Below are 23,008 nucleotides of genomic sequence, written 5' to 3'. Positions count from 1 at the left end.
ACATATCATGTGTGTATCATATTTCTTTTGAAGCAAGGGAGTAAGATGTACAACATGATCAAAACCATCATACACTAAGACAAAAACACCATCATTTCTTTGTTTAAACCCAAGATTCAACAGTATAAGGTTTAGAAGACCATACCATAGCACTACTAATAGTGAATGAGCTCTTGAAAGACGAGGTGATGATTTAACACTCTTATTTCTTTTGGTTAAAATTGTTGGAATAGCAGTAAAATCTCCAATATCTGATTTATCCAATGATGCACTATTACATAGGCAACATTGTCCAACAAATAACTACCATCACTAGATCTCTTTCCTATTAAGACTAAACACCCATCAGATGAAACTAAACAATGAGTTTTAGAAAAACTTACAGTGTAATTTGCATCACAAAGTTGACCGATGCTTATCATATTTGCCTTGAGTCCTTTCACATATAGTACTTCAGTAAGAGGTGCAGCTCTACTCATCACCAAGTCTCATTTTCCAATAATCTGGCCCTTATTTCCATCACCAAAAATGACAGCCCCCTCATTTGCTTCTTTGTAATTGACTAAAAATTTCTTGTTGCCAGTCATGTGTCGAGAGCAACCACTATCCAAGTACCACTGTCCTTCCAGAAATGCAGACAATGAAACTTGAGCTACCAACCCAACATTCAATTCACGATCAGACCTCAATCTCCACTCATATTGAGATCCTTCCTTTCGAGTTTTATTGGGTTTTTGAAAACTCTTAGGTCGATTGATCATAGCTTTCAAGTAGTTCTGCAACTTATAGCATCTGGGTCGAATATGACCCCTCCTGTTACAGAAGTGACACACTGGGATGAATCTCTCCATGTGAGATATATTCTCCGGGGCAATTCTTCTTCCTTCTAACTTCATCTTGGTAGGTCCAGATGGAACATGGAATTTTCCAGTGGGGTCTGAGGACTCAGGTGTCGAGGGAAGTGATGATTTCTCATCAGCCTTTTTGTCCAGGTTGATCACTGGTGTAATGGACTCTTCTACCCCCAAGTTATCTCCTTGCTTATACAACATCTTGTATCCGATAGAGGTTCGATCACCATAAGGTTTTTGAAGTTGAAGAGTTTGATTGATGGCAGCCGTTCCTGGAGGGATAAACTCTAAAGCCTGTTTAGCTCTTATGAGTTCAGCTGAAAGCTTGTAGATCTCATTGTCCTTCTCATCAAGAAGTTTGTTGAGATTCTTTACATTGTCCTCCAGCTTGACTTTTTCAGACTCTATCTGCTCCTTGGCACTATTCAGACCTCTAATCTGCTTGGTCATATATTCCCACTGAACAAACATCTCTTCATATGCATTTTGTCTTCCATTGCTGTCGACTTCATACACAGTGGAGACTCCATCATCCTCAAATTCAACAGAATGATGACTTTGAGCCATGAAAGCCACTACCTGTTTATCCTCATCAAAACTTTTGGTTGCAATAGAATCTTTTTCTTCGTCACTATCGCTCCAGGTGGCAACAAAGGCTTTCTTCTTTTTGAGAGTGTTGGCACACTCGGCCTGAATGTGTCCGAACCCATCACATTCTCTACACTGAATGCCCATGCTTTTACTGTCACTGGGTTGCTGATCATGCCAGAAGTTCCCAAGAGGATTTCTTTTGGGAACATTTTCCTTACCCTCAGAACACAGTTTCTTGTACTTCTTTTTCAAGAATTTTGCATAGTTCTTGGTCAGCAAATCTACAGCTTCATCTGAGAAACCAGCAGACAAATCTGGGATAGACTTCTTTTCTTCTTTGTGAATGAACGCAATACTGTTGTCCCCTTTTTCTTTATTCACATCCTTCTTCTTTTTTTCTTTCTTCCACCTTGTTGATGACATTTCATAATTCTGCAAGGATCCAATCAGTTCATCAAGATCCAGTTCCTCAACATTTCTCATTTCTTCAATGGAGGTTACTTTAGACATAAATCTCCTAGGTAGAACTCCAAGGACTTTACGAACCAGCTTTGCATTTGAATAAGTCTTTCCCAAAGCATAAGAATCATTTGATAAATCTTCAAACGCTTTTGCTAAAGCACGAAGACGAGATTTCTTTACTGCATCTGTTCCTTCATTTTTAATTCGTAGTATTTCCCAAGCCTCTTTGGCCATCTCACAATTCACAATGACCTTCAATTGATTTGTGGACACTGCATTGAACAAAGCATGCATGGCCTTCGAATTAAAATTGGCCATGTCCATCTCATCTGGAGTCCACAAGCTCATAGGTTTTGGTTTGGTGACACCGTTATCCATCATCGTTGGGCATGTCCAACCATCTTCTATGGCCATCCAAACTCTTTCATTCACCGCCCTCAAGAATGCTCGCATTTTGGTTTTCTAGTATGGGTAATTGGCACCTTCCAGCATTGGGGGTCGTGATGTGGACCCTCCTTCTCTGAACATCTCCATTCCTGTACGAACAAGGAAAAACAAAACAAAGATAGAGAGCAGTATACTCCCAGAGTCGTGTCTGGAGAGGGGGTTAGTTCCAACTGGGTGTTGCAGAAAGAAAAAAAATGTAGAAAAATCAAGAATTGCAGCAACAATGAATTTCAGAACAACGAATCTTGCAAGAACCCTAAGGATCAATATTTCTAACAGAAATAGCCGGCTCTGATACCAATTGTAAGCCCCAAGTTCTTGTCTAACCTATCTTTTTCATCTTTAGATTGATTTTATCTTGATTTAAGCTTGAATATAAAAAGAACAAAATCAAAGATTCAACACCAGAATTTTACAACCTTCACCTGCCCTAGAAACTCATTCTAGGCGGCTAGTGCTTGGGTTCCCCGAACCAGGGTAATACCTTTCACTATATTCAAAGATGTATCTTACAAAAACCAACAATATTGTAAACAATACACTCTTTTACAAAATACAGTGAATCTATACCCATACCAACCAAGACCCTTGATTGGAGACACAAGATCCCCTTGTGTGAATGATGAGCTCTCTTCAACACTTCTTCAATCTGAACTCCCTTCAGATCTGGTGATGAAGATGATACTGAAATCCCTTCAGTCTGAACTCAACATCTTCAAGCTTTGATCTGCAACTATGGAGTAATACCTCCAAGCTCAAAGATCACCTGCCATGGAACATAAAGAAGAAACAAGACGAAAGAAACGTAATCCCTAATCTCCGATCAAAAAGTTCGTCAACATAATACCCAGAAATCGTATTTATACCTAGCTAAACCAAGAAACCCGAAATAGACAGCTGTTACCATCTGAATCAATTAAAACCTAAAATATCTTTGCTGACGTGGACTAACACTAACAGTACGAACCCCAGACAAAACACTATGAGTCCCAGACGCAACTGGAATGCTACTGGACATAATTTGTCACTACAGAAAATAATAGTTCTTACAAAATGTATGGAGTATACATTGGACTGGACCGATATTGAACTTAGTTAAGATATTATAAACTTACCGTTGTATCTTTCCAAGTCAATATCAGTAGTTGATCTTAAGATTTAAGAATCTAAATCCTGATATGCTTTGGCTCAACTCAGGAGTGCTATTCATGTTCTTTGATTTATTAGTTAAGCCTACTTTTGGGTCAGGGTGATATGTATATTTTGGGAATATGATAGTATGATTGAGTGGGAGTGCTGAACATAAATATGGAATCTATAGCTTCTACTGGTGTATAGAAGTCAAGTGATGATTCCCTTCGAGCTTAGCTAAATAGAAGTAAATGGATGAGCTCTTGTTTAAGTGACTAATTCTTAGATCACTAAACATCATTTACAGGTAGCTAAGTGTTTTAAGGGGCAAAATACGTTGAGGGGTGAGAACGGTAAAATTATCCCATCTCGATGTAAATCATCTATATAGAGGATCTTTGATCACAATAAGATTATAACAATGGTTAAATGAGATAGCATATCTATATCGTGGAACATATAATATGCTCTATATAAGTTTGAGAGTGCAATTCTAAGTTCTAAGAGTGGATTTAACGAGGAATTAATAAGTAGGGATTTACTTAGTAAATTCGGTTCACTTATTGGAAGCTCAGCATATAGATCCATGATCCCCATTCTAGTTGAGACTATACTGCTTGTAAGACTCAATAATTGATTTGTGATTAATCAATTATAATTCTAAAGTTAGACTATGTCTAATTTGTGAATTTTCACTAAGCAGGGGTCAAATTGTAAAGAAAAGAGATTTTAGGTCTATTTATTAATTAAGAGACTTTATATGTCTAATTAATAATTAAATTAAATGACAATATTATTTAATAATCTATTTTAGTTATTAAATAATTAGTTTTGGCATTTAAAAGGTTAGAATTGGAAAATTGGCGTTTTTGTGAAAATAAAAATAAAAATTGTGAAAACTGCAAAATCCAAGTAAGGCCCATTAACACCTATGGCCGGCCACTTGGGTGAGGTTTTCCAATTAATATTTTCATTATTTTAATGCCATATAATTACTAACCTAAACCTAGTAGTTGCCTATAAATAGAAAGTGATGGCTCAGTCAAATAACAAGTTTTCAACAAGTTTTTCAAGCCTTCTTTCAGAAAATTGCTTTTTCAGAAAAACTGAGCCTTCCACTTCTCTCTCTAAAGCCGACCCTATCCCTCTCTCTTTTCTTCTTCTCAATTTTGAAACCTTAGTGATAGAGTAGTGCCCACACACAGCAAGTGGTACCTCAATCATAGATTGGAAGACTGTGAAGGATCACACACAAAGAGAAGGACATTCGGGCTCAAATCTTGATAATACTCTGCGACATAAAGGATACAAGGGTTAGAGATCTGAGTGGAAGGAGATATTATTCCGCTGCATCAATGTAAGGTTTTCTTAACTTTATATGTGTTTAATTATCGTTTTAGAAAGTTCATATTTAGGGTGTTAAACAACATACTTGTGAGTAGATCTAAGATCCTGGTAAAATAAATTTCAACAAAAGACTCAATAAGAAAAGTAAAAGCAATAATCACATGCCAACATACAAAACAATTATAGTCAAACACGGATAAGCAGTACAAATAATCACATATATATAACAATCCAAAACTACAAAATTATCTATCTAATAAGACAAGCTATAATGGTTACTTCATATAGTAACCTGATGCAACCCTAATAAGCCTAACTAAGCATCTAATGTCACTACCATTACCTAATGATGTAACCAATAAGTAATAAACCTAACAACAATCTCAATTTAGAGTAATGACTCTTTCTTGCAAAAATGGTAATTACCGTATCTTATAATCGATAATAATCGAATCACAAACAGTAATAATCGTATTATATCTTAACATGCTATGTGGTATGAATGTCTTTTCTTACCTCAAATTCCTATTCAGGTGTGCCGACCAACTTGAGCAGAGAATAGACGACAATCCCGAGCCCTATGTCACAACAACGGTAAATCGATTAACAACATAGTCTAACCCGTTCTAGGTCTTAAACTCAAAACTCAAAGTTTTCCTATTGATAAATAGTGTGGAAATATCCTAAATACTGAGAAAACACCAAAAATAGGATTTCGGGATAAAGTCCCTAAAAAAAGGTAGACCGTTTCTAAGAAAACGGTCTGCCATTTTTTGTAGGAAACCAACACTTTGAGTTTTAAACTTCACAAACTCTTTCAAACTCAAAAAGGATCAACCAAAATCTCTATAACAGTCTAATAACATCCATATATCAAAAAGCACAGCTCAAACAACCCAATAATATCACTAAACAAAATCTACCATTAGAGCTCAAGCTTGAAGCTCTCAACCCAAACCTTCAACAAAACACCTAAAGCAACTCCTTACAACTCAAATATAAGATAAAAGTATAATCTAACCTATAGGAAGCTATACAGAAACAAAACACTTAAAACACACACAAACCCAAACTCAAACTCTTACAATTCAAAGAGAGACTAAAGACTAGAGTTACCTTGTTCTTCCTTCATGCAATACCACCTACCTTAGCTAAAATCTTGAGAGAAAGGATGAGAATGGATTAGAATTTAGTTGACCTAGGGTTGGGTTTTTGGTTCCTTCTTACCCTAGAGAGAGAGAGAGAGAGAGAGAGAGAGAGAGAGAGAGAGAGAGAGAGAGAGAGAGAGAGAGAGAGAGAGAGAGAGTAAGGATTGGTTTTAATTTCTTAAGTTTATCCAACTAATTAAATCTAGTATTATCTACTAATTTCCACCCGCACACACTTCACCAATAAAGAAAAGGAATTAACTTAAAGAAAAACTTAATTAAAAGGCTATTTACCCACTAACTTCATTCTTAAGTAATTCTTAACTTAAGGGTAATTTTTTCATAACTAATTACCTCAAAATACCTCGATACACACCATATTAATCATACCCAACAAAACCATTGGTACCACAAATTAATACCGTTGTGATATTTCTGGCCACCGATAGGTTCTCCACGGTTGTTGGACCTAAAAATATTTTATTTTACCAATATCATATATCATACCCACATATTCTAATTAAATCTTCCTATTTAATAAATTACACGTATTTAGTCATTTATATCAAAATTCTTAGTGACCATGTAATTTGGATTAATAAGATTATAATCCTACCCATAATACTCATGACATACTTATTATCCCATATTTTATAAAATATTCCCCAATTATTAAAATTAGATTTTTGGGATTTTACAAGAACAATCAAAATGCCAAGGTTGTTCCTCAACAACTCTCCATCAATCACCCTCACAACCAAAACAGACCAAAACAAAATCCAGAATGGTACTCTGAGAAAGTAAAAGGAAAGCGAGCTATCTAAGCATCCTTCATAGCATTACCAATCCAGTGAGGCTAAAGGTTTTTGGGATGAGAAATTTAAAAACTAAACAAAAACACTCGGATTGAAGATTGCAACTCAGAGAGACATGATCAAAATCATGAATCAAGGCTTCCTCTTTAGTAAGAGTGAGGCTGGAGCTAGGGTTTTGAGAGATATTGCTCATGGTCAAAGTGCAGGAAAAACTAAGAAAAAAGAGGAAAATATATAGGTAAAGAAAAGAATACCTAGAGACCAAATACAATCTTAAATAGAAAAACTAGGAAAGAAAGTACTTGAAGTTGTAGAGCTTCGTAGGTGGTAATGGAGATGCCAAATATATCCTACATAATCTTAGCCCAAATCCTCCAAAACTAGAGTTCTTAAATGCCCAGATCCTTCCAAAAATATAATCAGGGACCTTTAATTGTGAGATTTGATGCAAGGAAGAAGAGGAGCCAAGAGTTCTTGAGAGTAATAAATTAGAGTTACAACATGATGTATTATCAAATATTAATAAATGCAAAGTAATAATTATATGAGGGTAAAAATGGAAGAAAGGATTAGAGGGATGCATCATGAAGGAAGAGGAGAAACTGGTAAGGTACCAAAGTGAACGGGGAAAGACCCCTAGAGAGTTCTAGAGCAATTTTCTTGAGTGGATAGCTAGCAAGTAGTTGATATTAGTATGAGTTGAACCTAATATACTTTAGAACAAATGATATTTATGAAAAATTATTATATTTTATTTACAAAATAAATAAAAAAATTCAATATTTTTTATCAAGAACACAAGATACTGTATCAAACTTGTCGTGGAACAAAGATACACATGGAAGGAGGAGTTTCTTCCAAGAAAGCTTATCGTCTAGTTAAAGGGCATGCTATAAGCCAATCCATGAGCCTCAATATTAAAATTGCGATTAACATGAAAAAAAAAATACTTTTGGAAGTTTAGACGACAACACTTTAATGTTAGAAAATATAACTTTTTAACTCAAAAGTGTACTCATTAGAGATATTCAATATTAAAACAAAGAACAAAGAAACAAGATAGCTTAAACATGCGGAGATCAATGGTACAAGCCAATTTAATCCCATCCAATGTGTCGTGCATAACTTCCGCTTGAAGTGCTAAAAGACTACCACTATATCATAGATAAAATACCAAAATAATATCTAGCATCCATCATTTCTCATTTCTAACTGACACTTAGTTAATTTAAGTCATCCAGACCATCTGTTCCAGCTTAAATACAAAATTAGTTTCATTGGAAGTTTAATAAGTAAAATAAGACTAAACTAACAATGACTTTCTTCCTCGACAATACCATCCTCATCCACTAGCATCAAACTAAGTTCTTGGAATGGGAGAAAATAAGGGGTGAGCTTATAAAGCCCAGTAGGAAAACAACTAATATCAAATGACCATTGGTTTAAAAAAATTCATGCATGGTTAGCTTTTAAAATAAAATATCTCTTCACCATTATCAAAATATTAAAACAAAGTAGAGATATCACAAATAATCACAAAATCAAGCGTCAAATGCATATCACATCGTCCACTAGACCCCTAGCTCTCAATACCACTCATAGAAAATGACATCCAAAATCGGGTAGTCGCACTTGATAACCACTATAATATCAGGGCTCGGATTCTGTTCACTCCCTATACAGATTATAGGTCTTTCACCTACGGGTGAGTGCACATCTGATCTACCTATGATGATACAGAGACTAGACCGTGAGACAATAATATGCACAAATCATGATCAACATAACTCTCATCAATATAACCAAAAGCAGGCAAAAAATAATAAGAATAACAAAATAACATATTTCTTTTTGTTTTCTAGAAAATTCAATAGCATAACGACTGTATTTTGAATAAAGTTAAAAATTATAACCTATATAAATATTTGTATAAAAATATATTTGGTACTCAGTGCCCGAGAACAGTCTAGAAAAATGTGCAGATTAAGTTTTCAAATTTACAAACAATTTGGAAACCATAAAAAAATTAGAATATGTCTAATATTATTCAACACATATAAAAATCAAGTCCAATAATCAAGTTGAGTCCCTACCTCTCCCAAGTCTTTAAACTTTGTCCAAAAGACGGTCGTAAGCTCTCAAGTCCCGAGCTCCATTTGTTTAGTCCAATCTTAGATATTACTCTCACCTATACCATCAAATGGCTAAGTAATTATCATCATTGTATTTTACATTCAAAACTGAGTCCAACGACATATAATATGACTATATTTAAAGTTTAGAGTTTCAAAGCCTCACCTAAGCAGTGCACATTAACTATCGGTGATGGTAAAAATTGGTGTACTAGAAATGTCACTGAAAATAGGAGTAGTATATATCAAAACAACCACCTCAACGAGTAGATCACACCCATGCTAACTATTTGTCAAAACGGTATACGATATCGTCGAAAAGTCTCGAGAAAGGGACGGAGCTACAAAATCGTCACTGAAAAAAGTAGTGGGTTGGGCAAAATGGCTTAGTGTAGGTTATTCTCCTTAACGAGTTGGGTCTAGTGGACGGTGTGATATGCATTTGACGCTTAATTTTGTGATTATTTATGGTCTCTCTACTTTGTTTATACATTTGATAATGGCGATGAGATATTTTATTTTAAAAACTAACCATGCAGGAATTTTACTAAACCAATGATCCTTTGATATTAGTTATTTTCCTACTGAGCTTTATAAACTCACCTCCTATTTTCTCAGGGGTGTTCATTGGATCACATCCAATGTTTTTAGGCCTATCCAGATCTGATCCAATCATATATTGGATGTTAGATTTTACCATCCGATCCGATCCAATTAATTTCGTCATCCAATCGATCCAACATCCATTGGATGTTGGATTGGATCGGTTCTATCCATTGGATGTATTTCATATATATTTATTTATTTAATTTGGGTTTATCTAATATTTTAGACCTAGTATTTTTTGGATCGAATCGGATCCATCCAATATTTTAGATCCAGTATGTATTGGATTGGACTGGATCCATCCAATCCAAGAAAAAAAAAGTAAAACTTTAATGTTAATTTTCATATATACATATAGATTTGATATATAACAATATAAAATCTAATTACTCATCCAAACTAAATGAAAATACTAATTAGCTCGATTGGATGTTGGATGTATTGGATTTTTAGACACCCCATCCACCATCCGATCCAATCCAATTGGATATTTAAAAATAACATCCAATTCGATCCGATCACAATTGGATATCCAACATTTGGCGGTCGGTTGTAATTGAATCGGTCGGTTCTGATTAGATTGGATCGATTTATGCACACCCCTATTTTCTCCCATTCCAGGAACTCAATTTGATGCTACTGGATGAGGATGATACCGTTGAGGAAGAAAGTCATTATTAGTTTAGTCTTATTTTACTTATGAGTAATTTGCGGCATAAATACCTAAGTTTAACTCCCAGTTGCAAATAAATACCTAAGTTTAATTTCTGGCGGTAATAATACCTAAGTTATAATTTTGGAACTTCTGTAGGAACCTGATTAAATAAATTGCCACGTGACAATCCCTGATTGGTCCAAGTCATTAAATTTTTATTATTTTAAAAAAATTAGTTCAAATATACCAATAAGAAAATGACACGTGGATATAATGGCTTAACATTTAAGGGTTAGGTACCTACAGAGTTCTAGAAATATAATTTAGGTATTATTACCGTCAAAAATTAAACTTATGTATTTATTTGCAACTGAGAGTTAAACTTAGGTATTTATGCCGCAAATTACTCTTTTACTTATGAAACTAATTTCGTATTTAAGTTGGAATGGATGGTTTGGATGACTTAAATTAGCTAAGTTTTAGTTAGAAATGAGGAATGATGGATGCTAGATATTATTTTGGTATTTTATTGACTTATTATATCTATCTATTCGGTGACTACATAACTGTGGGAATATTATTGTTCTTTTATATTGATGAGTGGTCCTAGTTTTTTGTTACTAATATTTTTTTAATCGATATAGGAGTTAATCCATTATTTTTAAATAAGTATTTTGTGATATAATTAAAGGATCATTTATAAACATTATCTTCATACAAGGGTCAAAGTGTGGCCTTTGACCAACCAAATTATGGATATTACATATTTGCCACGACCTAGGACTCAGGTCGTGACACTTGCTATAAAGATAGGATTGAGTAACCACCATTCTATTCTTATAAATAATGGTTCAGTCAAAGGGAAAGATGAGGCAATTCTGATCTAGAAACTCTGCCAAATTGTAAACACAACCAAAACTCATAAATAATATTGACTCGCGGACTATGTAGATTTAACTACAAAACCAAGTAAAAATATTTGATGTTCATTTATTATTTTCATCTCTTCAATTCTTGAATTTGTTCTCTAAATAATTATCTTCTTAGATTAAGTTGATGAAAAATCGCATCAACACCTTATTATTTTATGATTCGTTAGTGTTGGCAACTAGGGGTGGCAAAACGTATCATCGTGTAGTGTTCGTGTCATATCTTATGTGACCCACTTTTATATTTCGTGTCAAGCGTGTTGACCCATTTTTTGACTTGTGTCTAATTTTCTCAACCCTAACTCGACTTGTAAAAAAATCGTATCGTGTGCTTGTCGACCTACTGTGATCCATTTCGCTATTATTGAAGTTAGATTATAGAGAAAAACGATAGATTTAGATTCTATTAAAAAACTTATATACATTTATTTATGTATAAATAGTTTGTTATATATATAATAAAAATTAAAAATTTTAAAATATTTTCATTTTCATGTTAAAAAAAATTAAATTTAAAATTTTAACTTAACTTTGAATTACTAAATATATATTTGTATATAATTATATTATTATTAATAATTTTTATTTTATTATATTTTAAAAAATTATGTTAAAAGGATTAAATTCGTGTTAAGCGGGTCGTGTCGTGTTTAATGCGTTTATATTTCGTGTCAAGTCGTGTCGACCTGTTTTCGACCCACATCTAATTTTCTCGACCCTAACCCGTAAAGTTCATATCGTGTTCGTGTTTGTCTGCCATGTCAAAACTCATTTTGCCATCCCCTATTGGCAACTACGATCATAATTTGTTCTTATGTTAATGTCTTTTTTCCTAGGTTGAACAAGGGAATTGTTATTCTGGAGTTTTGGTTAATAGCATTAGAAAGGTTGATTTGTCACTTGTTCATGTGGAAAGAAATTTAGATTACTTTGCTTCGCATTTGTGGGAGGCTTGATAGCTTGTGCCTTATTGGACCCTTAGTTGAAGTAGCGGTAATTTTTTTTTGGGAAACTTACAAAAATACTAGAATTTGGGTTAACTTTTACAAAAATACTGTCACACGGAAATCTTTTCAAAAATACTGTGTTTTTATAAAACACCAGTAAAACACAAAGCATAACAACTCAAAACAACAGTAGAACACTAGTAAAACACTAGTAGAACACCAGTGAAAATTTAACACCGTATACTGCAGTATGAAACTTATAAAAAATACAGTAAAAATTACCGCCTGACAGTATTTTTGTAAAAAAATGGCAAAAGTTAGTATACCATGTAAATTTCCTTTTTTTTTTTTCCTCTTGATCATTGTAAAACACTTGGTAAGTCTAGATTGGTGGATGTTCTTTAAACATTATTTTCTTATAATGAACTTTGTATAATTAACCTATTATTAATGTAATTTTTTTTGAATTACCTAAAAAAAAAAAAGAAAAACAAAGGTTCCATCAAAGTAAATTTCTTTTTTTAAAAAAGTCATAAAGGATGAAAAGAGGGGGAAAGTTAAAACAAAATAAATAAATGTGAAAAAGAAATATTACTATACACGTGGCAAAAAATCATTCCGAGTTACCTTCTTATTAAAAAAAATCGAATTTCAAACATTGCGTGCGGGTAGAGGCATTGGTCCACGCCTCCCCACAGCAAAATAAATAAATAAATAAATAATAAAAATCAATAAATAAAAATTCCACTTAAAATGGGAAAAATAAAAATAAAAAAAATATTTTCCATCCATTTATAATTTGGAGAGGAGAATAATTTGGGGGTCTTGGCCTACGCGGAATTGTAGAATTGTATTTATTTTTTTTTTGTTCCAAGCATAGAGACAAAGAAAGAAACACCATTAATGGCGAGCTCTTATACAAAGAAGAAGAGGACCTTGAATGAATGAATGAGTGAATATATGTATGTATCGATATCCAGGTAACAAGGTAATAGGCTTTGAGGTTTTTTGGGGGTTTGCGGTCCGGGTTTCGTTTTGTTTTTACTTTTGTTTCTTTTTCGAGATTTTAATCTATAAACCCTTTTGTTTTTTTCTTCTAATTTGGAGCGAACCCCAGTTTTAATTGTGTCAATTGGTGGTTTCTGGGGACATTTCGCTTGGAAATCTCAACTGGGTATCTGTGTTTTTGGTCTCTTCTTTCTGGGTAATTTTTTTTTATTAAAATAAATAAATTATTATTGAGTATTTTACTTTTGTTTTTTGGAGGCTCGATATGAGTATTTATATAATTATTGGTTTTGGTATATCCTTATTATGCTTGACTTTGTTGCATTGTTCATTATCTAAGTTGAAAGGTTTGTTTTCCCACAAGACCCAATCTTGCATTCTTAGGTTTTGCTTTGCTCTTAGTTGAGTGTCATATTCCCCTCTCTTGGCGAATATAGCTTTATATTTAATTACATGATGAGAATTAAAAGTGGGATTTGCTGTCTGCAAAACAAAATTGGGATTTGCTTGTTATATTCTTATGCTTAAATTTAATGTTTTTGTTTTTTTAGGGGTTGTGGGGGTGAGGCAATGAAGGTTGATGTAATGGACAATATGTGGTTCATCAATCGCTAAAGGGGGGTTTGGGTTTTGTTTGTAAGTGATTTAATTTATTTATGAGGATAGTTCAATTCAAATAAGAAGGCTGTATCCAGTGAACCCCGTTTTGATTAGATGAACCTTCGTTTTCCCTGATTTACTTAGGTGTGTAGGAGATTTGAGCCAGTTCTTGGTGATGTAAGATTTGGAATGAAAGCTTTTCTTCAGTAACATGATCCTATTTCACAATCTTGTAATTCTAGTTTACATTTTGAGTATTTCAGATATTGGATTCACGGTCATATGCTGCATGATTTGTCTTCCTGCGTCTTTTTTCTTCTTCTTATTCTTCTTTTCTCTATACAATTTAATGTTTATTGGAGGCAATCAGTGCTTTTCAATGTGGAAAGCTTAACCTCTGATCATTCCATTAAACACTATATTTCTGATGATTAAGCAAAATGGGATTTTGATTGAGAAACCCAGAAATGCTGTGGAAAATTCAATGAAAGGACATAGGAGTTACTTAAATTATAGTAATAACAACATAGGAGGATCTTTTGAACATTCAAGTTGTATGTTAAAGTCAAAGCTTATTACGTCTGCATACTAAATCATTGCTTTCGGAAATTTATTTTTTTCTGTTTTTAGAGATCCTATGCATTGCCTTGATGGTATAGGGGCCAGCACAGCAATGCCTGGGAATATTTGTATGTTTAAAACTCAGCATTTAATATACTAGAGCATACATATTATTTTTATAACCAAAAAAAAAAAAAATAGAAAAAAACCATATCCCTTTTCAGTTTAGATACACGCATGTTCACTTGAGCAATGATAGGATTTTCTTTTTCTTTGGGAGCAGCCAAAAAAGGCTTGAAAGTTCTTGCTGACGTATAGTCTTCATGTCTGGAGCAAATAGCAGATATCATTTTTTGAATTTACTCTTCTTGTTCTAAATCAAATTTAGTATAGTCATGAAAAATGAATTTACTGCGTATGGCTTGTAATATTTGACATTCTTATTCATGATTCACTTTATTTTGACAGGCCTTTTGTATACTGAGAATCTGAAAGGGGAATGATTTGGACATATATTGTTTAGAATCCTAATTTTCTGACCTAGAAACACTATTATATTTGAATTGTCAATGGCTCCCGGAGGCAGCACTTTCAAAGAAGTTCTTGAGTCCCACATTACAATATCAGATTATGATGTAGCAGTAAAATCAGAATCTACCAGCACAGTTACAAAGACAGCCGCTGGATTGGGTAGCAAAAATGGAGTTTATTCAACTAATGGTGTGCATGAGTTACTTGAATGCCCAGTTTGCACAAGTTTGATGTATCCCCCAATTCATCAGGTTTGGTTTACAATTTTCCATTTGGCTCTCACTGTTTCAATCTTATGTTGCACACTATCAATTCATTAGATGAATTCACACCAATCCTATAATTGCCAAATTACTTCAAAAGATAAATTAGTTTTCATCAATATTTCATTACTCCTTAGAAATGAATTGTTTGTACCATATCCTTGCAAAAATTGGTACTAAGCTAATTGATTTTATGATTGAAAAATATACTTTTATGATCAAATGGGAGTGCTGTAGAAGAAATTGTGTAATTTCGTAATCATGTAAGAGTCTATATCAAGGTGTACGGTCTTGGGAATTTGTTATGGTTTTCAAGTTCTGTTGTGTATGAATATATAGGCCATATTGAGATAGAGTGATAGAATATATAATATATATATATATATATGTATATATATTTTTTAATTTGCAGAGAAAGAATGCTCTAATAGGAATTTTGAAGATATGGAATGATGATATATAGATGTTGCTTAACATATCCATGTAGACAATCAATTAGTGTGTATATTTTTTTCCAACTGATTTAACCTTATTAAAAACTGGAGTCAAATCCTGACTGTCACCGCTTCACTTCTTTGTTAATACTAAAGTAATGAAATACTGACTAGAATTGTGGAATGTTGATATATGGACACTGCACTAGTTAGCATTGCTGAGTAAACGACCAATCATTGCTTGTATGTTTTTTCTTTAATGCTTAGCTTAATCTTATTGAAAACTGGGAAGAAACGTATACGACTTCTCTCCTCTGTTCATGATAAAGTAATGGGATTTCCTTCCATGCTTGTACTTATGATTCTGGTTATTTTTGTCTAAAACCGCTCTTGCAGTGTCCAAACGGTCACACTTTATGCTCAAACTGCAAGGTTAGAGTGCATAATTGCTGCCCAACATGCCGCTATGATCTTGGAAATATAAGGTGTTTGGCTTTGGAAAAAGTTGCTGAATCTTTAGAACTTCCCTGCACCTACCAGAGTTTTGGTTGCCATGATATTTTTCCATACTATAGCAAGCTCAAGCATGAACAACATTGTCGATTCCGTCCATACAATTGCCCTTATGCTGGATCTGAGTGCTCAATCACCGGTGACATCCCAACTCTTGTTGCGCATCTAAAGGATGATCACAAGGTTGATATGCATGATGGTTGTACTTTTAATCATCGATATGTCAAATCAAATCCACATGAAGTTGAAAATGCAACGTGGATGCTGACGGTAGGCCTTTTTTTCCACCTTAGAGAAACTATACAGATGTATATTTTTTTTCTTCCATTCTTGATTGGGGATCAGTGATAATGGTCTGAAGAGCGATTTTTCAGGCCTTTTTTCATTAGTAATAAAGAAATAGTTTTTATCAGGCTTTTAAATCTATGTATTAGATTGTTTCTTTTCGCTTCTGTGCTTACTGGGACCTTACTGGTATGTTGATTGATGAATGAAGGGAGACATATACCGATTCAGTTAAGCATATGCCATGATAACTAAATACTTAGAAAGGAGGGTGTAATGTGCAGTACATACATCTTTCTAATAGTATATTTCCTGTTATAATTGCATTGTGGATTAAATTAAATACGTATTACAATAAAAATCTCTTTTAAGGGGGCCTGTTATTTTGTATATTACTTTTATTTGAAGGTCATGCACTTCATGTTCTAACTCAAATCAGGAACTCTGTATTCATTTATTTAAGCTTTACCCAATTTCATTTTATCTGAAAATGAGAATTAGATGAGATCTCTTGACATTTTTTTTTCTCACATGCAGGTATTTAATTGTTTTGGAAGACAATTCTGTTTGCACTTTGAAGCTTTTCAGCTTGGTATGGCTCCAGTCTACATGGCCTTCTTACGGTTCATGGGTGATGACAATGATTCCAAGAAATTCAGCTACAGTTTGGAAGTTGGTGCAAATGGTCGGAAGCTAATATGGCAAGGAATTCCCAGGAGCATCCGCGACAGTCACAGGAAAGTCCGTGATAGCCAGGATGGCCTGATTATTCAGAGGAATTTAGCTCTGTATTTCTCTGGTGGGGATAGGCAAGAACTAAAGTTAAGGGTCACAGGCCGCATATGGAAAGAGGAGTGAGCCGAGCAGCTCTTGCTAGGTGTACATGTACAGTTAATTGATATCATGGGAGATTGGCTAGGGTTTTTCTCAATTGAGTTTGCTTTCGTACTGAAGCATATGGGGGTAGTTGAAAATCGAGAGGGAAAGGAAATTCAAATTGATGATATGGGTTGGGATTGGATTGGATTTTAGAAGGAATGCAGCAGAAGAATACGTGTTGTTACACTAGTTATTTTGTAGGCCTTTTTGCACCATCAAGACACATGAACTTGTCTTTAGCTCTCTCATTGTGTGTCTTGAGGGACCTGTGTAATACCTATGATTTGCTTTTGTATGGTGTGGTCAATTATCAAAATCCATAGGCCAAAGAAGTTGACAGAATTCTATGGAATAGGGTTCCTTACCCTTTTTGTTGTAAAATTTATGAAAAGAAGTTGCATTGTTATTTCAATGAGTTGCAAAAGATGTTATTTCTTTGTTTTGTCTCCATGATAATTGCATTACAGACTGGCTAATATACCCCATTAATAACTTTTTTGTGCCCCAAAATTGAGAGACTAAGACAGATGGTGAGAGAGAGAGAGAGAGTGAAGAAATGATGGCATTGCAGGTGGGACAAATGGTCTTCAAGTCAAGTGAGTGTTTTTGCATAATAATGTAATGGAATCAGCAGCATTCAAGGCAGGTCATCATGAAATCAATCAAAACGAACATAATTTTTATTTTGACAAATAATTACTACCTACTTTTGGTTATGAAATCGTTAGATCTGACAGTATGAAAGAGGCAAAGTTTTTACTCATGTCATGACTACTGACAAGTTATCATAATATGAAAAAAAAAAAGTGTCAGAAAACAAATTATTAAGTATTAACTATCCAAAATATGTCGAAATTCATGTATAGGAATAGGGCAGTGAGTGACCAATTTATATAATATTATTTCGAGGAATTTGTGGGGAATTCTTTTATATTTTAATTTTTATACACTTAATTTTTTTCTTTTATTGTTTTTAGTAAAACCCCTTAATTTATTTCTCTTTGCAAGTTTAAAGTGTCAGTTAGATATTACCGTTAAATTCCAACTAGATTAATATTGTATTAGATTTGAGATTTTACTGTTACATATAGTAATATTTAACTAACGTGTCAAATTTAAAAAAAAAAAAAAAAAAAAAAAAAAAAAAAAACTTAAGAGGGGTTTTGCCAGAAAAAATAAAAAGATTAAGTATATAAAAATTAACACATAAGAAGTTTCCCCGCAAATTGCTCTACTATTAAAGAAGTAAGATAAAACTAAACTAATAAAGAATTAATGAGTTAATCATATTCGTTATTATTATTATTATTTTTTTTTTTGAAAACCATCATATATATACTAACTGTATGAGATATTTATATGTGATATTATTATTTTTATGTTATTTATATAAATAAGAAAGTCTAGAATCATGTTAGTGTTACTATGAAATTAAACAAAAACAGAGATGAAGTCATCGAAAACTTAAACACAATGGCTAAGGACCTAGGGTATAGGATATTAGGTGAGTGAATTTTACTTTGTAACTATTCATTCACCTTATGCATCCTATAAGTAGGACATAAAATAGGTTGATTAGTTACCTATTTTTATTTTACTTATTAAATAGATAAAATAAATAACTTAAAACTCACTATTTTGTTTGTGTAGTAATTCCATATGGCCAAAATCCATAAGAAAGCCATTTTTTTGTTTTTAAAATTATCTAAAATCAATATTTTTTATTTAAATAATTATAATTAATTATATTATTCTCAAAAATTAACCAAAAAAGTAAGGGAGAGTTTTGAGTCTTCAACAAGTGTTGGTTCAAGAACTCTAAAAGTGAATAGTCTCATTCTTTAATTTTGTGCTTACTTTTGAAGATTCAAGTGTATAGAATCAATTTATGTTCGTAGTTTGTAACATAAATTCTTGAAGATAATAAAATTAAGGTTGGATATTTAATTCAATCTAACAATATTTTTCTTCTAATTCGATCCAATCTAATTAGTAATTAGATTTAGAAAATCATCATCTAATCTAATTACTCATTAGATTGGATCAGTTTTCCAATTGGATATCAATTACACCCCTAATTTTAATTATTAATTTAAAAACATGAAGAAAAATACATATAAACTAAATATCACCATTCAAAATTTAACACTCGGTAAAGATATTATCCTTGCAAGTTATAATGCACGCAACAAAAAGTTTAAAATAAGTAAAACAACAACATTGTCCAGTAATAAAATAGAAAAAAAAATCATTAAAATAAATATATAGAACAATCAAGTATTACAAATTAACAAAAAGAAACCCAATAAAAATATAATTAATAAATATTTTTTATTATATAAAAATAAATATGAATATTTTTTTTTTAAAGTATATTAATTGCAATTAGATTTGATCAGTTTTTAATTGAATTTTGAGATTGACATCCAATAATTGATCCAATTCAATTAGAATCCAACTTTTAACATTCAAATGAATCTAATTGTAATTGGATAAAGAAGAGTTTTCTCTCGCTTTTGCTCTTGCAGCTCCTGAGTTGGTGCCATGGCAAAAACAAGATTAAAAGTGCAAGGAAAACTCAAATCTGTAGCAAATAAATCAAAGAAGAAAGGTCTGAATTCATCTACTAATATTATCAGAATGAAGTCCATGGATGCAGTGCGTAGCATTGAGCCAATGAAATTTTCCGAAGATGATGAAACTGCTATCAGAGATTTGTAAGGGAGAAGAGTCTCTAATTTAAATCCAACTATTCGTGATGTGTTTCAGCCGCCTCTTTCTCCAAGATCCTAACTACGCAGCACCAGAAAGTGTGAAGACATTTAACAGGACTTTGTGTAATTTTTGATAGAAAATAATCAATGTAACAATGAAATTGCTCAAGGTAAAACTTCGAAACCCGCAATCTTACGATCTGGATCAGTTGTTCACAACTTAGAGAATTCTTTTAAGAGTTCTGAATAGACTAGCAAAAGTTAGGATCACTATGGAGGATATTGAGGATAGGGTTGTACGTCGGTCGGTTTGAGCGGTTTATCCTATATATTTTCTAACCCAATCTAAAGTTCGGGTTGCTAAAATTTAAGTGCAACCCGCCCAATTTACAAAAAAAGAAATTCTGTAAACCGACCAACGGTTTGGTCGGGTTAACCTGCCTAAACCGGCCAAACTTATTTTTTTGGGGGGTTCAAAGTCAAAGTAAAATATTGTGCAAAATTCTTTGGTCTGAAAAAGTTTGATATATATTCATATTGCAAGGTCTTGTTTGGATTTTTGAATTTACGACGAAACAAAATCCTTTTCATTAGGATTAAATCATTAAATTAAGATTATTATTATTATTTTTGGTCTATAAAATTTCTATTATTTTTTCTCATAAAATTTAAATTTTCCTTGACGGTTCTTCATTTATTTTTTGATTTGGTTACCAACTAAGAAGTTGTTTGGTTTCATTATTGGCAGAATAGAAATGGGACACCTTTATGGAGGCAGTTCCTTATGTCGAACATCAATTCTCATAGGGATGCACGCCATGTTCAAATTCTCTACGAATAAATAACATGAAATCTATGGTTTATCAATCCTCAAAGTTTGAGCTGGAACCGGATCAGTGGCGGACAAAGTTCAAATTCAATATGGACTTTCCAAGAGGAGGAGAGAGAGAGATTACCAGTTGCCGGCTGCGTGAAGACGTCGTTAGAAGAAGCGAGAGAGGATGAGGATGAGAGAGACAGTGGCTGAGTCTTAGAATTAAGGGGGGTTTTTTTTTAACTTTTACTTTTAATAAAAATCTGGTAATTATTTTTTAATAAAAACCTGCCACTAAAACTTTAGTTTTTTTAATAAAATAAAATAAATAATCTGCTAATATTTTAAAAAAAATATAAAATTGAAAATTAATAGTATTATTCGGGTTATTTCGAGTTAAGTCGGTTTAATTGGGAAGGTTACTTTATTTTCAACCCGCCCAATATACAGATTGGGCGTTTTTTTTTCGTCGGGTTTTCGGTTTTTTTTTTTTTGCAGTTTTTTTGGTTTGGTTTAGTCGGGTTATTCGGTTTAGGAGGTTTACGAAAATATATGTACAACCTTAATTGAGGATTAGTTTGCCTTTTGGAAGCCTTCTATTATCTGCTATGTGTTAGGATCCAATCTGTCATTGCATATTTTGGAAGGTTTCACAGAAAGAGTTTGGAAGGGAATGCTAGCTTATGGTATCTTTATCAGACGCTTTTGCTCACTTGAAGTGTAACGCCCTAAATAATTAGGCACGCTACCCAAAATACTTATGGAATCCTAATCCCCTAATTCGGTATTACTAATCAAAATAGCGCAGAATTTAAACTTTTAAATTAAACGGAGTGAAGATAAAACTTGTAATATATTTAAACTTTTAAACGGTTGGGATCCCGAAAATATTAATAAACTTTATTACAAGTCATTTTTCTTTCTAGCCGACCTAAGCGACAATTCAGAATTCAAAAGTTCAACACTGATAGACCCTTAACCCGCTTGGTCTGATATGGCTTGAACATGTACATTCTTCGCCCTGCTCCTGAAACTCATGGCTGATCAGCTAATGCCTTACCCTTTCCTGCACAGTAGAGCACCCATGAGCCAAGCCCAACAAGACAGTATATAACATAACAATAATAATATGCTCATCATACTATTTAAACAATAATACCATTCATATATGTCTGTGTGTCATAGACCTGCATGTCACACTCACATGCCTATTTATGTCTACGTGGCGTAGACCTATGTGTTGCGCTCACACATCTATTTATATCTACGTGGCGTAGACCTACGTGTTGCTCTCACACGTCTAATTATAATAAGGCCCTAGAATAGTTCATCTTGGTTCTGATTACCGAGTCCAACTTGATTATGCCTTGAAGTCATAACCTTTAATCTCAATATGTATAACACATAATTAATGGTGCCACTGCACCATTGGTCTATCTACCATAGACCTGAATGTTACGCTCACATGCCTATTTATGTCTACGTGGCGTAGACCTACGTGTTGCTCTCACACGTCTATATACAATGAGGCCTTAGTAGGGTTTACCTCAGTTTTGATTACCGAGCCTAACCTGATTATGCCTTGCTTGCATAACCCTATTCTTATATATACGTAATCCATACATTACGTTCTTTCGATGGTTTATCCTGGTGATATATATACCAGGTCTAACCCAGTTATGTCTCATACACATAACTTTTAACATACATGCGTGTATATAACATTTACTACAACATATATAATCTTAGAGTAATAACCCTAACTTACATACTAAGTAACCACTCATACAATACACTTTTATATACTCAGATAACATTTACTAAGAGTGTTAACCCTAACTCATGCTTTCACTGGATTCATAATATTCTAGGGTAATAACCCTAGACCGCATTAAAATTAACTCACGGTACTAGCTTACCGAGTCTAGCTTAATTATGCCTTAAGCGCATAATTCATAATCTCAATATATACATTTATCCAACATGGCATAGTATTTATACAACATATATCACTAGGGTAATAACCCTAGGCTATTAAACCGCTCATGTTAGGGTAATAACCCTAATTCCGGTTACTAAACTTTCATGCATATCATTCACAATATAATCGCCACTGTGCATACTCTATGTGCTAATCATTGTCTTACCTGATATCCTGCAATAGTAGAGAATCCAAATCCCCGGGTGCTCCTGATCAGGTGCCGGTAATCCTAGTCACACAAATCCGGGATTTTCACAAATAGGGTTAACCCCTGATTTCACTTTCATAAAATATTCACATGGCATTTAAAATTCAGATATTTAGATAGAGCTCAAAAAGAGCTTTCCAACGATATATAGAACTC

At 33.3% G+C, this 23,008-nt stretch overlaps 2 protein-coding genes across 16 annotated transcripts; one reads left to right on the top strand and one right to left on the bottom strand.

The window, feature by feature from the left end:
• Nucleotides 1–488: 488 nt before the first annotated feature.
• Nucleotides 489–5,474, bottom strand: LOC133030465 (uncharacterized). The gene is made up of 2 exons (XM_061103217.1): nt 5,346–5,474; nt 489–3,117 (listed from the first exon to the last, which is right to left on the bottom strand). Exon 2 carries the CDS (start codon nt 2,355–2,357, stop codon nt 489–491), a length of 1,869 nt encoding a protein of 622 aa, XP_060959200.1. The 5' UTR covers nt 2,358–3,117; nt 5,346–5,474.
• Nucleotides 5,475–12,730: 7,256 nt separating this feature from the next.
• Nucleotides 12,731–17,547, top strand: LOC115699435 (E3 ubiquitin-protein ligase SINAT2). 15 transcript variants are annotated; one of them, XM_061102555.1, is made up of 7 exons: nt 12,731–13,049; nt 13,179–13,265; nt 13,621–13,705; nt 13,814–13,901; nt 14,699–15,012; nt 15,855–16,241; nt 16,794–17,547. In XM_061102555.1, exons 5-7 carry the CDS (start codon nt 14,800–14,802, stop codon nt 17,112–17,114), a joined length of 921 nt encoding a protein of 306 aa, XP_060958538.1. In that variant the 5' UTR covers nt 12,731–13,049; nt 13,179–13,265; nt 13,621–13,705; nt 13,814–13,901; nt 14,699–14,799; the 3' UTR covers nt 17,115–17,547. The 15 variants fall into 15 exon arrangements, with proteins under 15 accessions (XP_060958538.1, XP_030482695.1, XP_030482694.1 ...); XM_061102557.1 differs by having other exon boundaries at nt 12,854–13,041; XM_030626835.2 differs by lacking the exon at nt 13,814–13,901.
• Nucleotides 17,548–23,008: the final 5,461 nt, after the last annotated feature.

The sequence above is a fragment of the Cannabis sativa genome, chromosome 8 (genome assembly GCF_029168945.1).
Source record: "Cannabis sativa cultivar Pink pepper isolate KNU-18-1 chromosome 8, ASM2916894v1, whole genome shotgun sequence".
NCBI classification, from domain to species: Eukaryota; Viridiplantae; Streptophyta; class Magnoliopsida; order Rosales; family Cannabaceae; genus Cannabis; species Cannabis sativa.
Note: the sequence above shows the minus strand (reverse complement) of the source record. Positions and strands in the feature narration are given on the sequence as shown.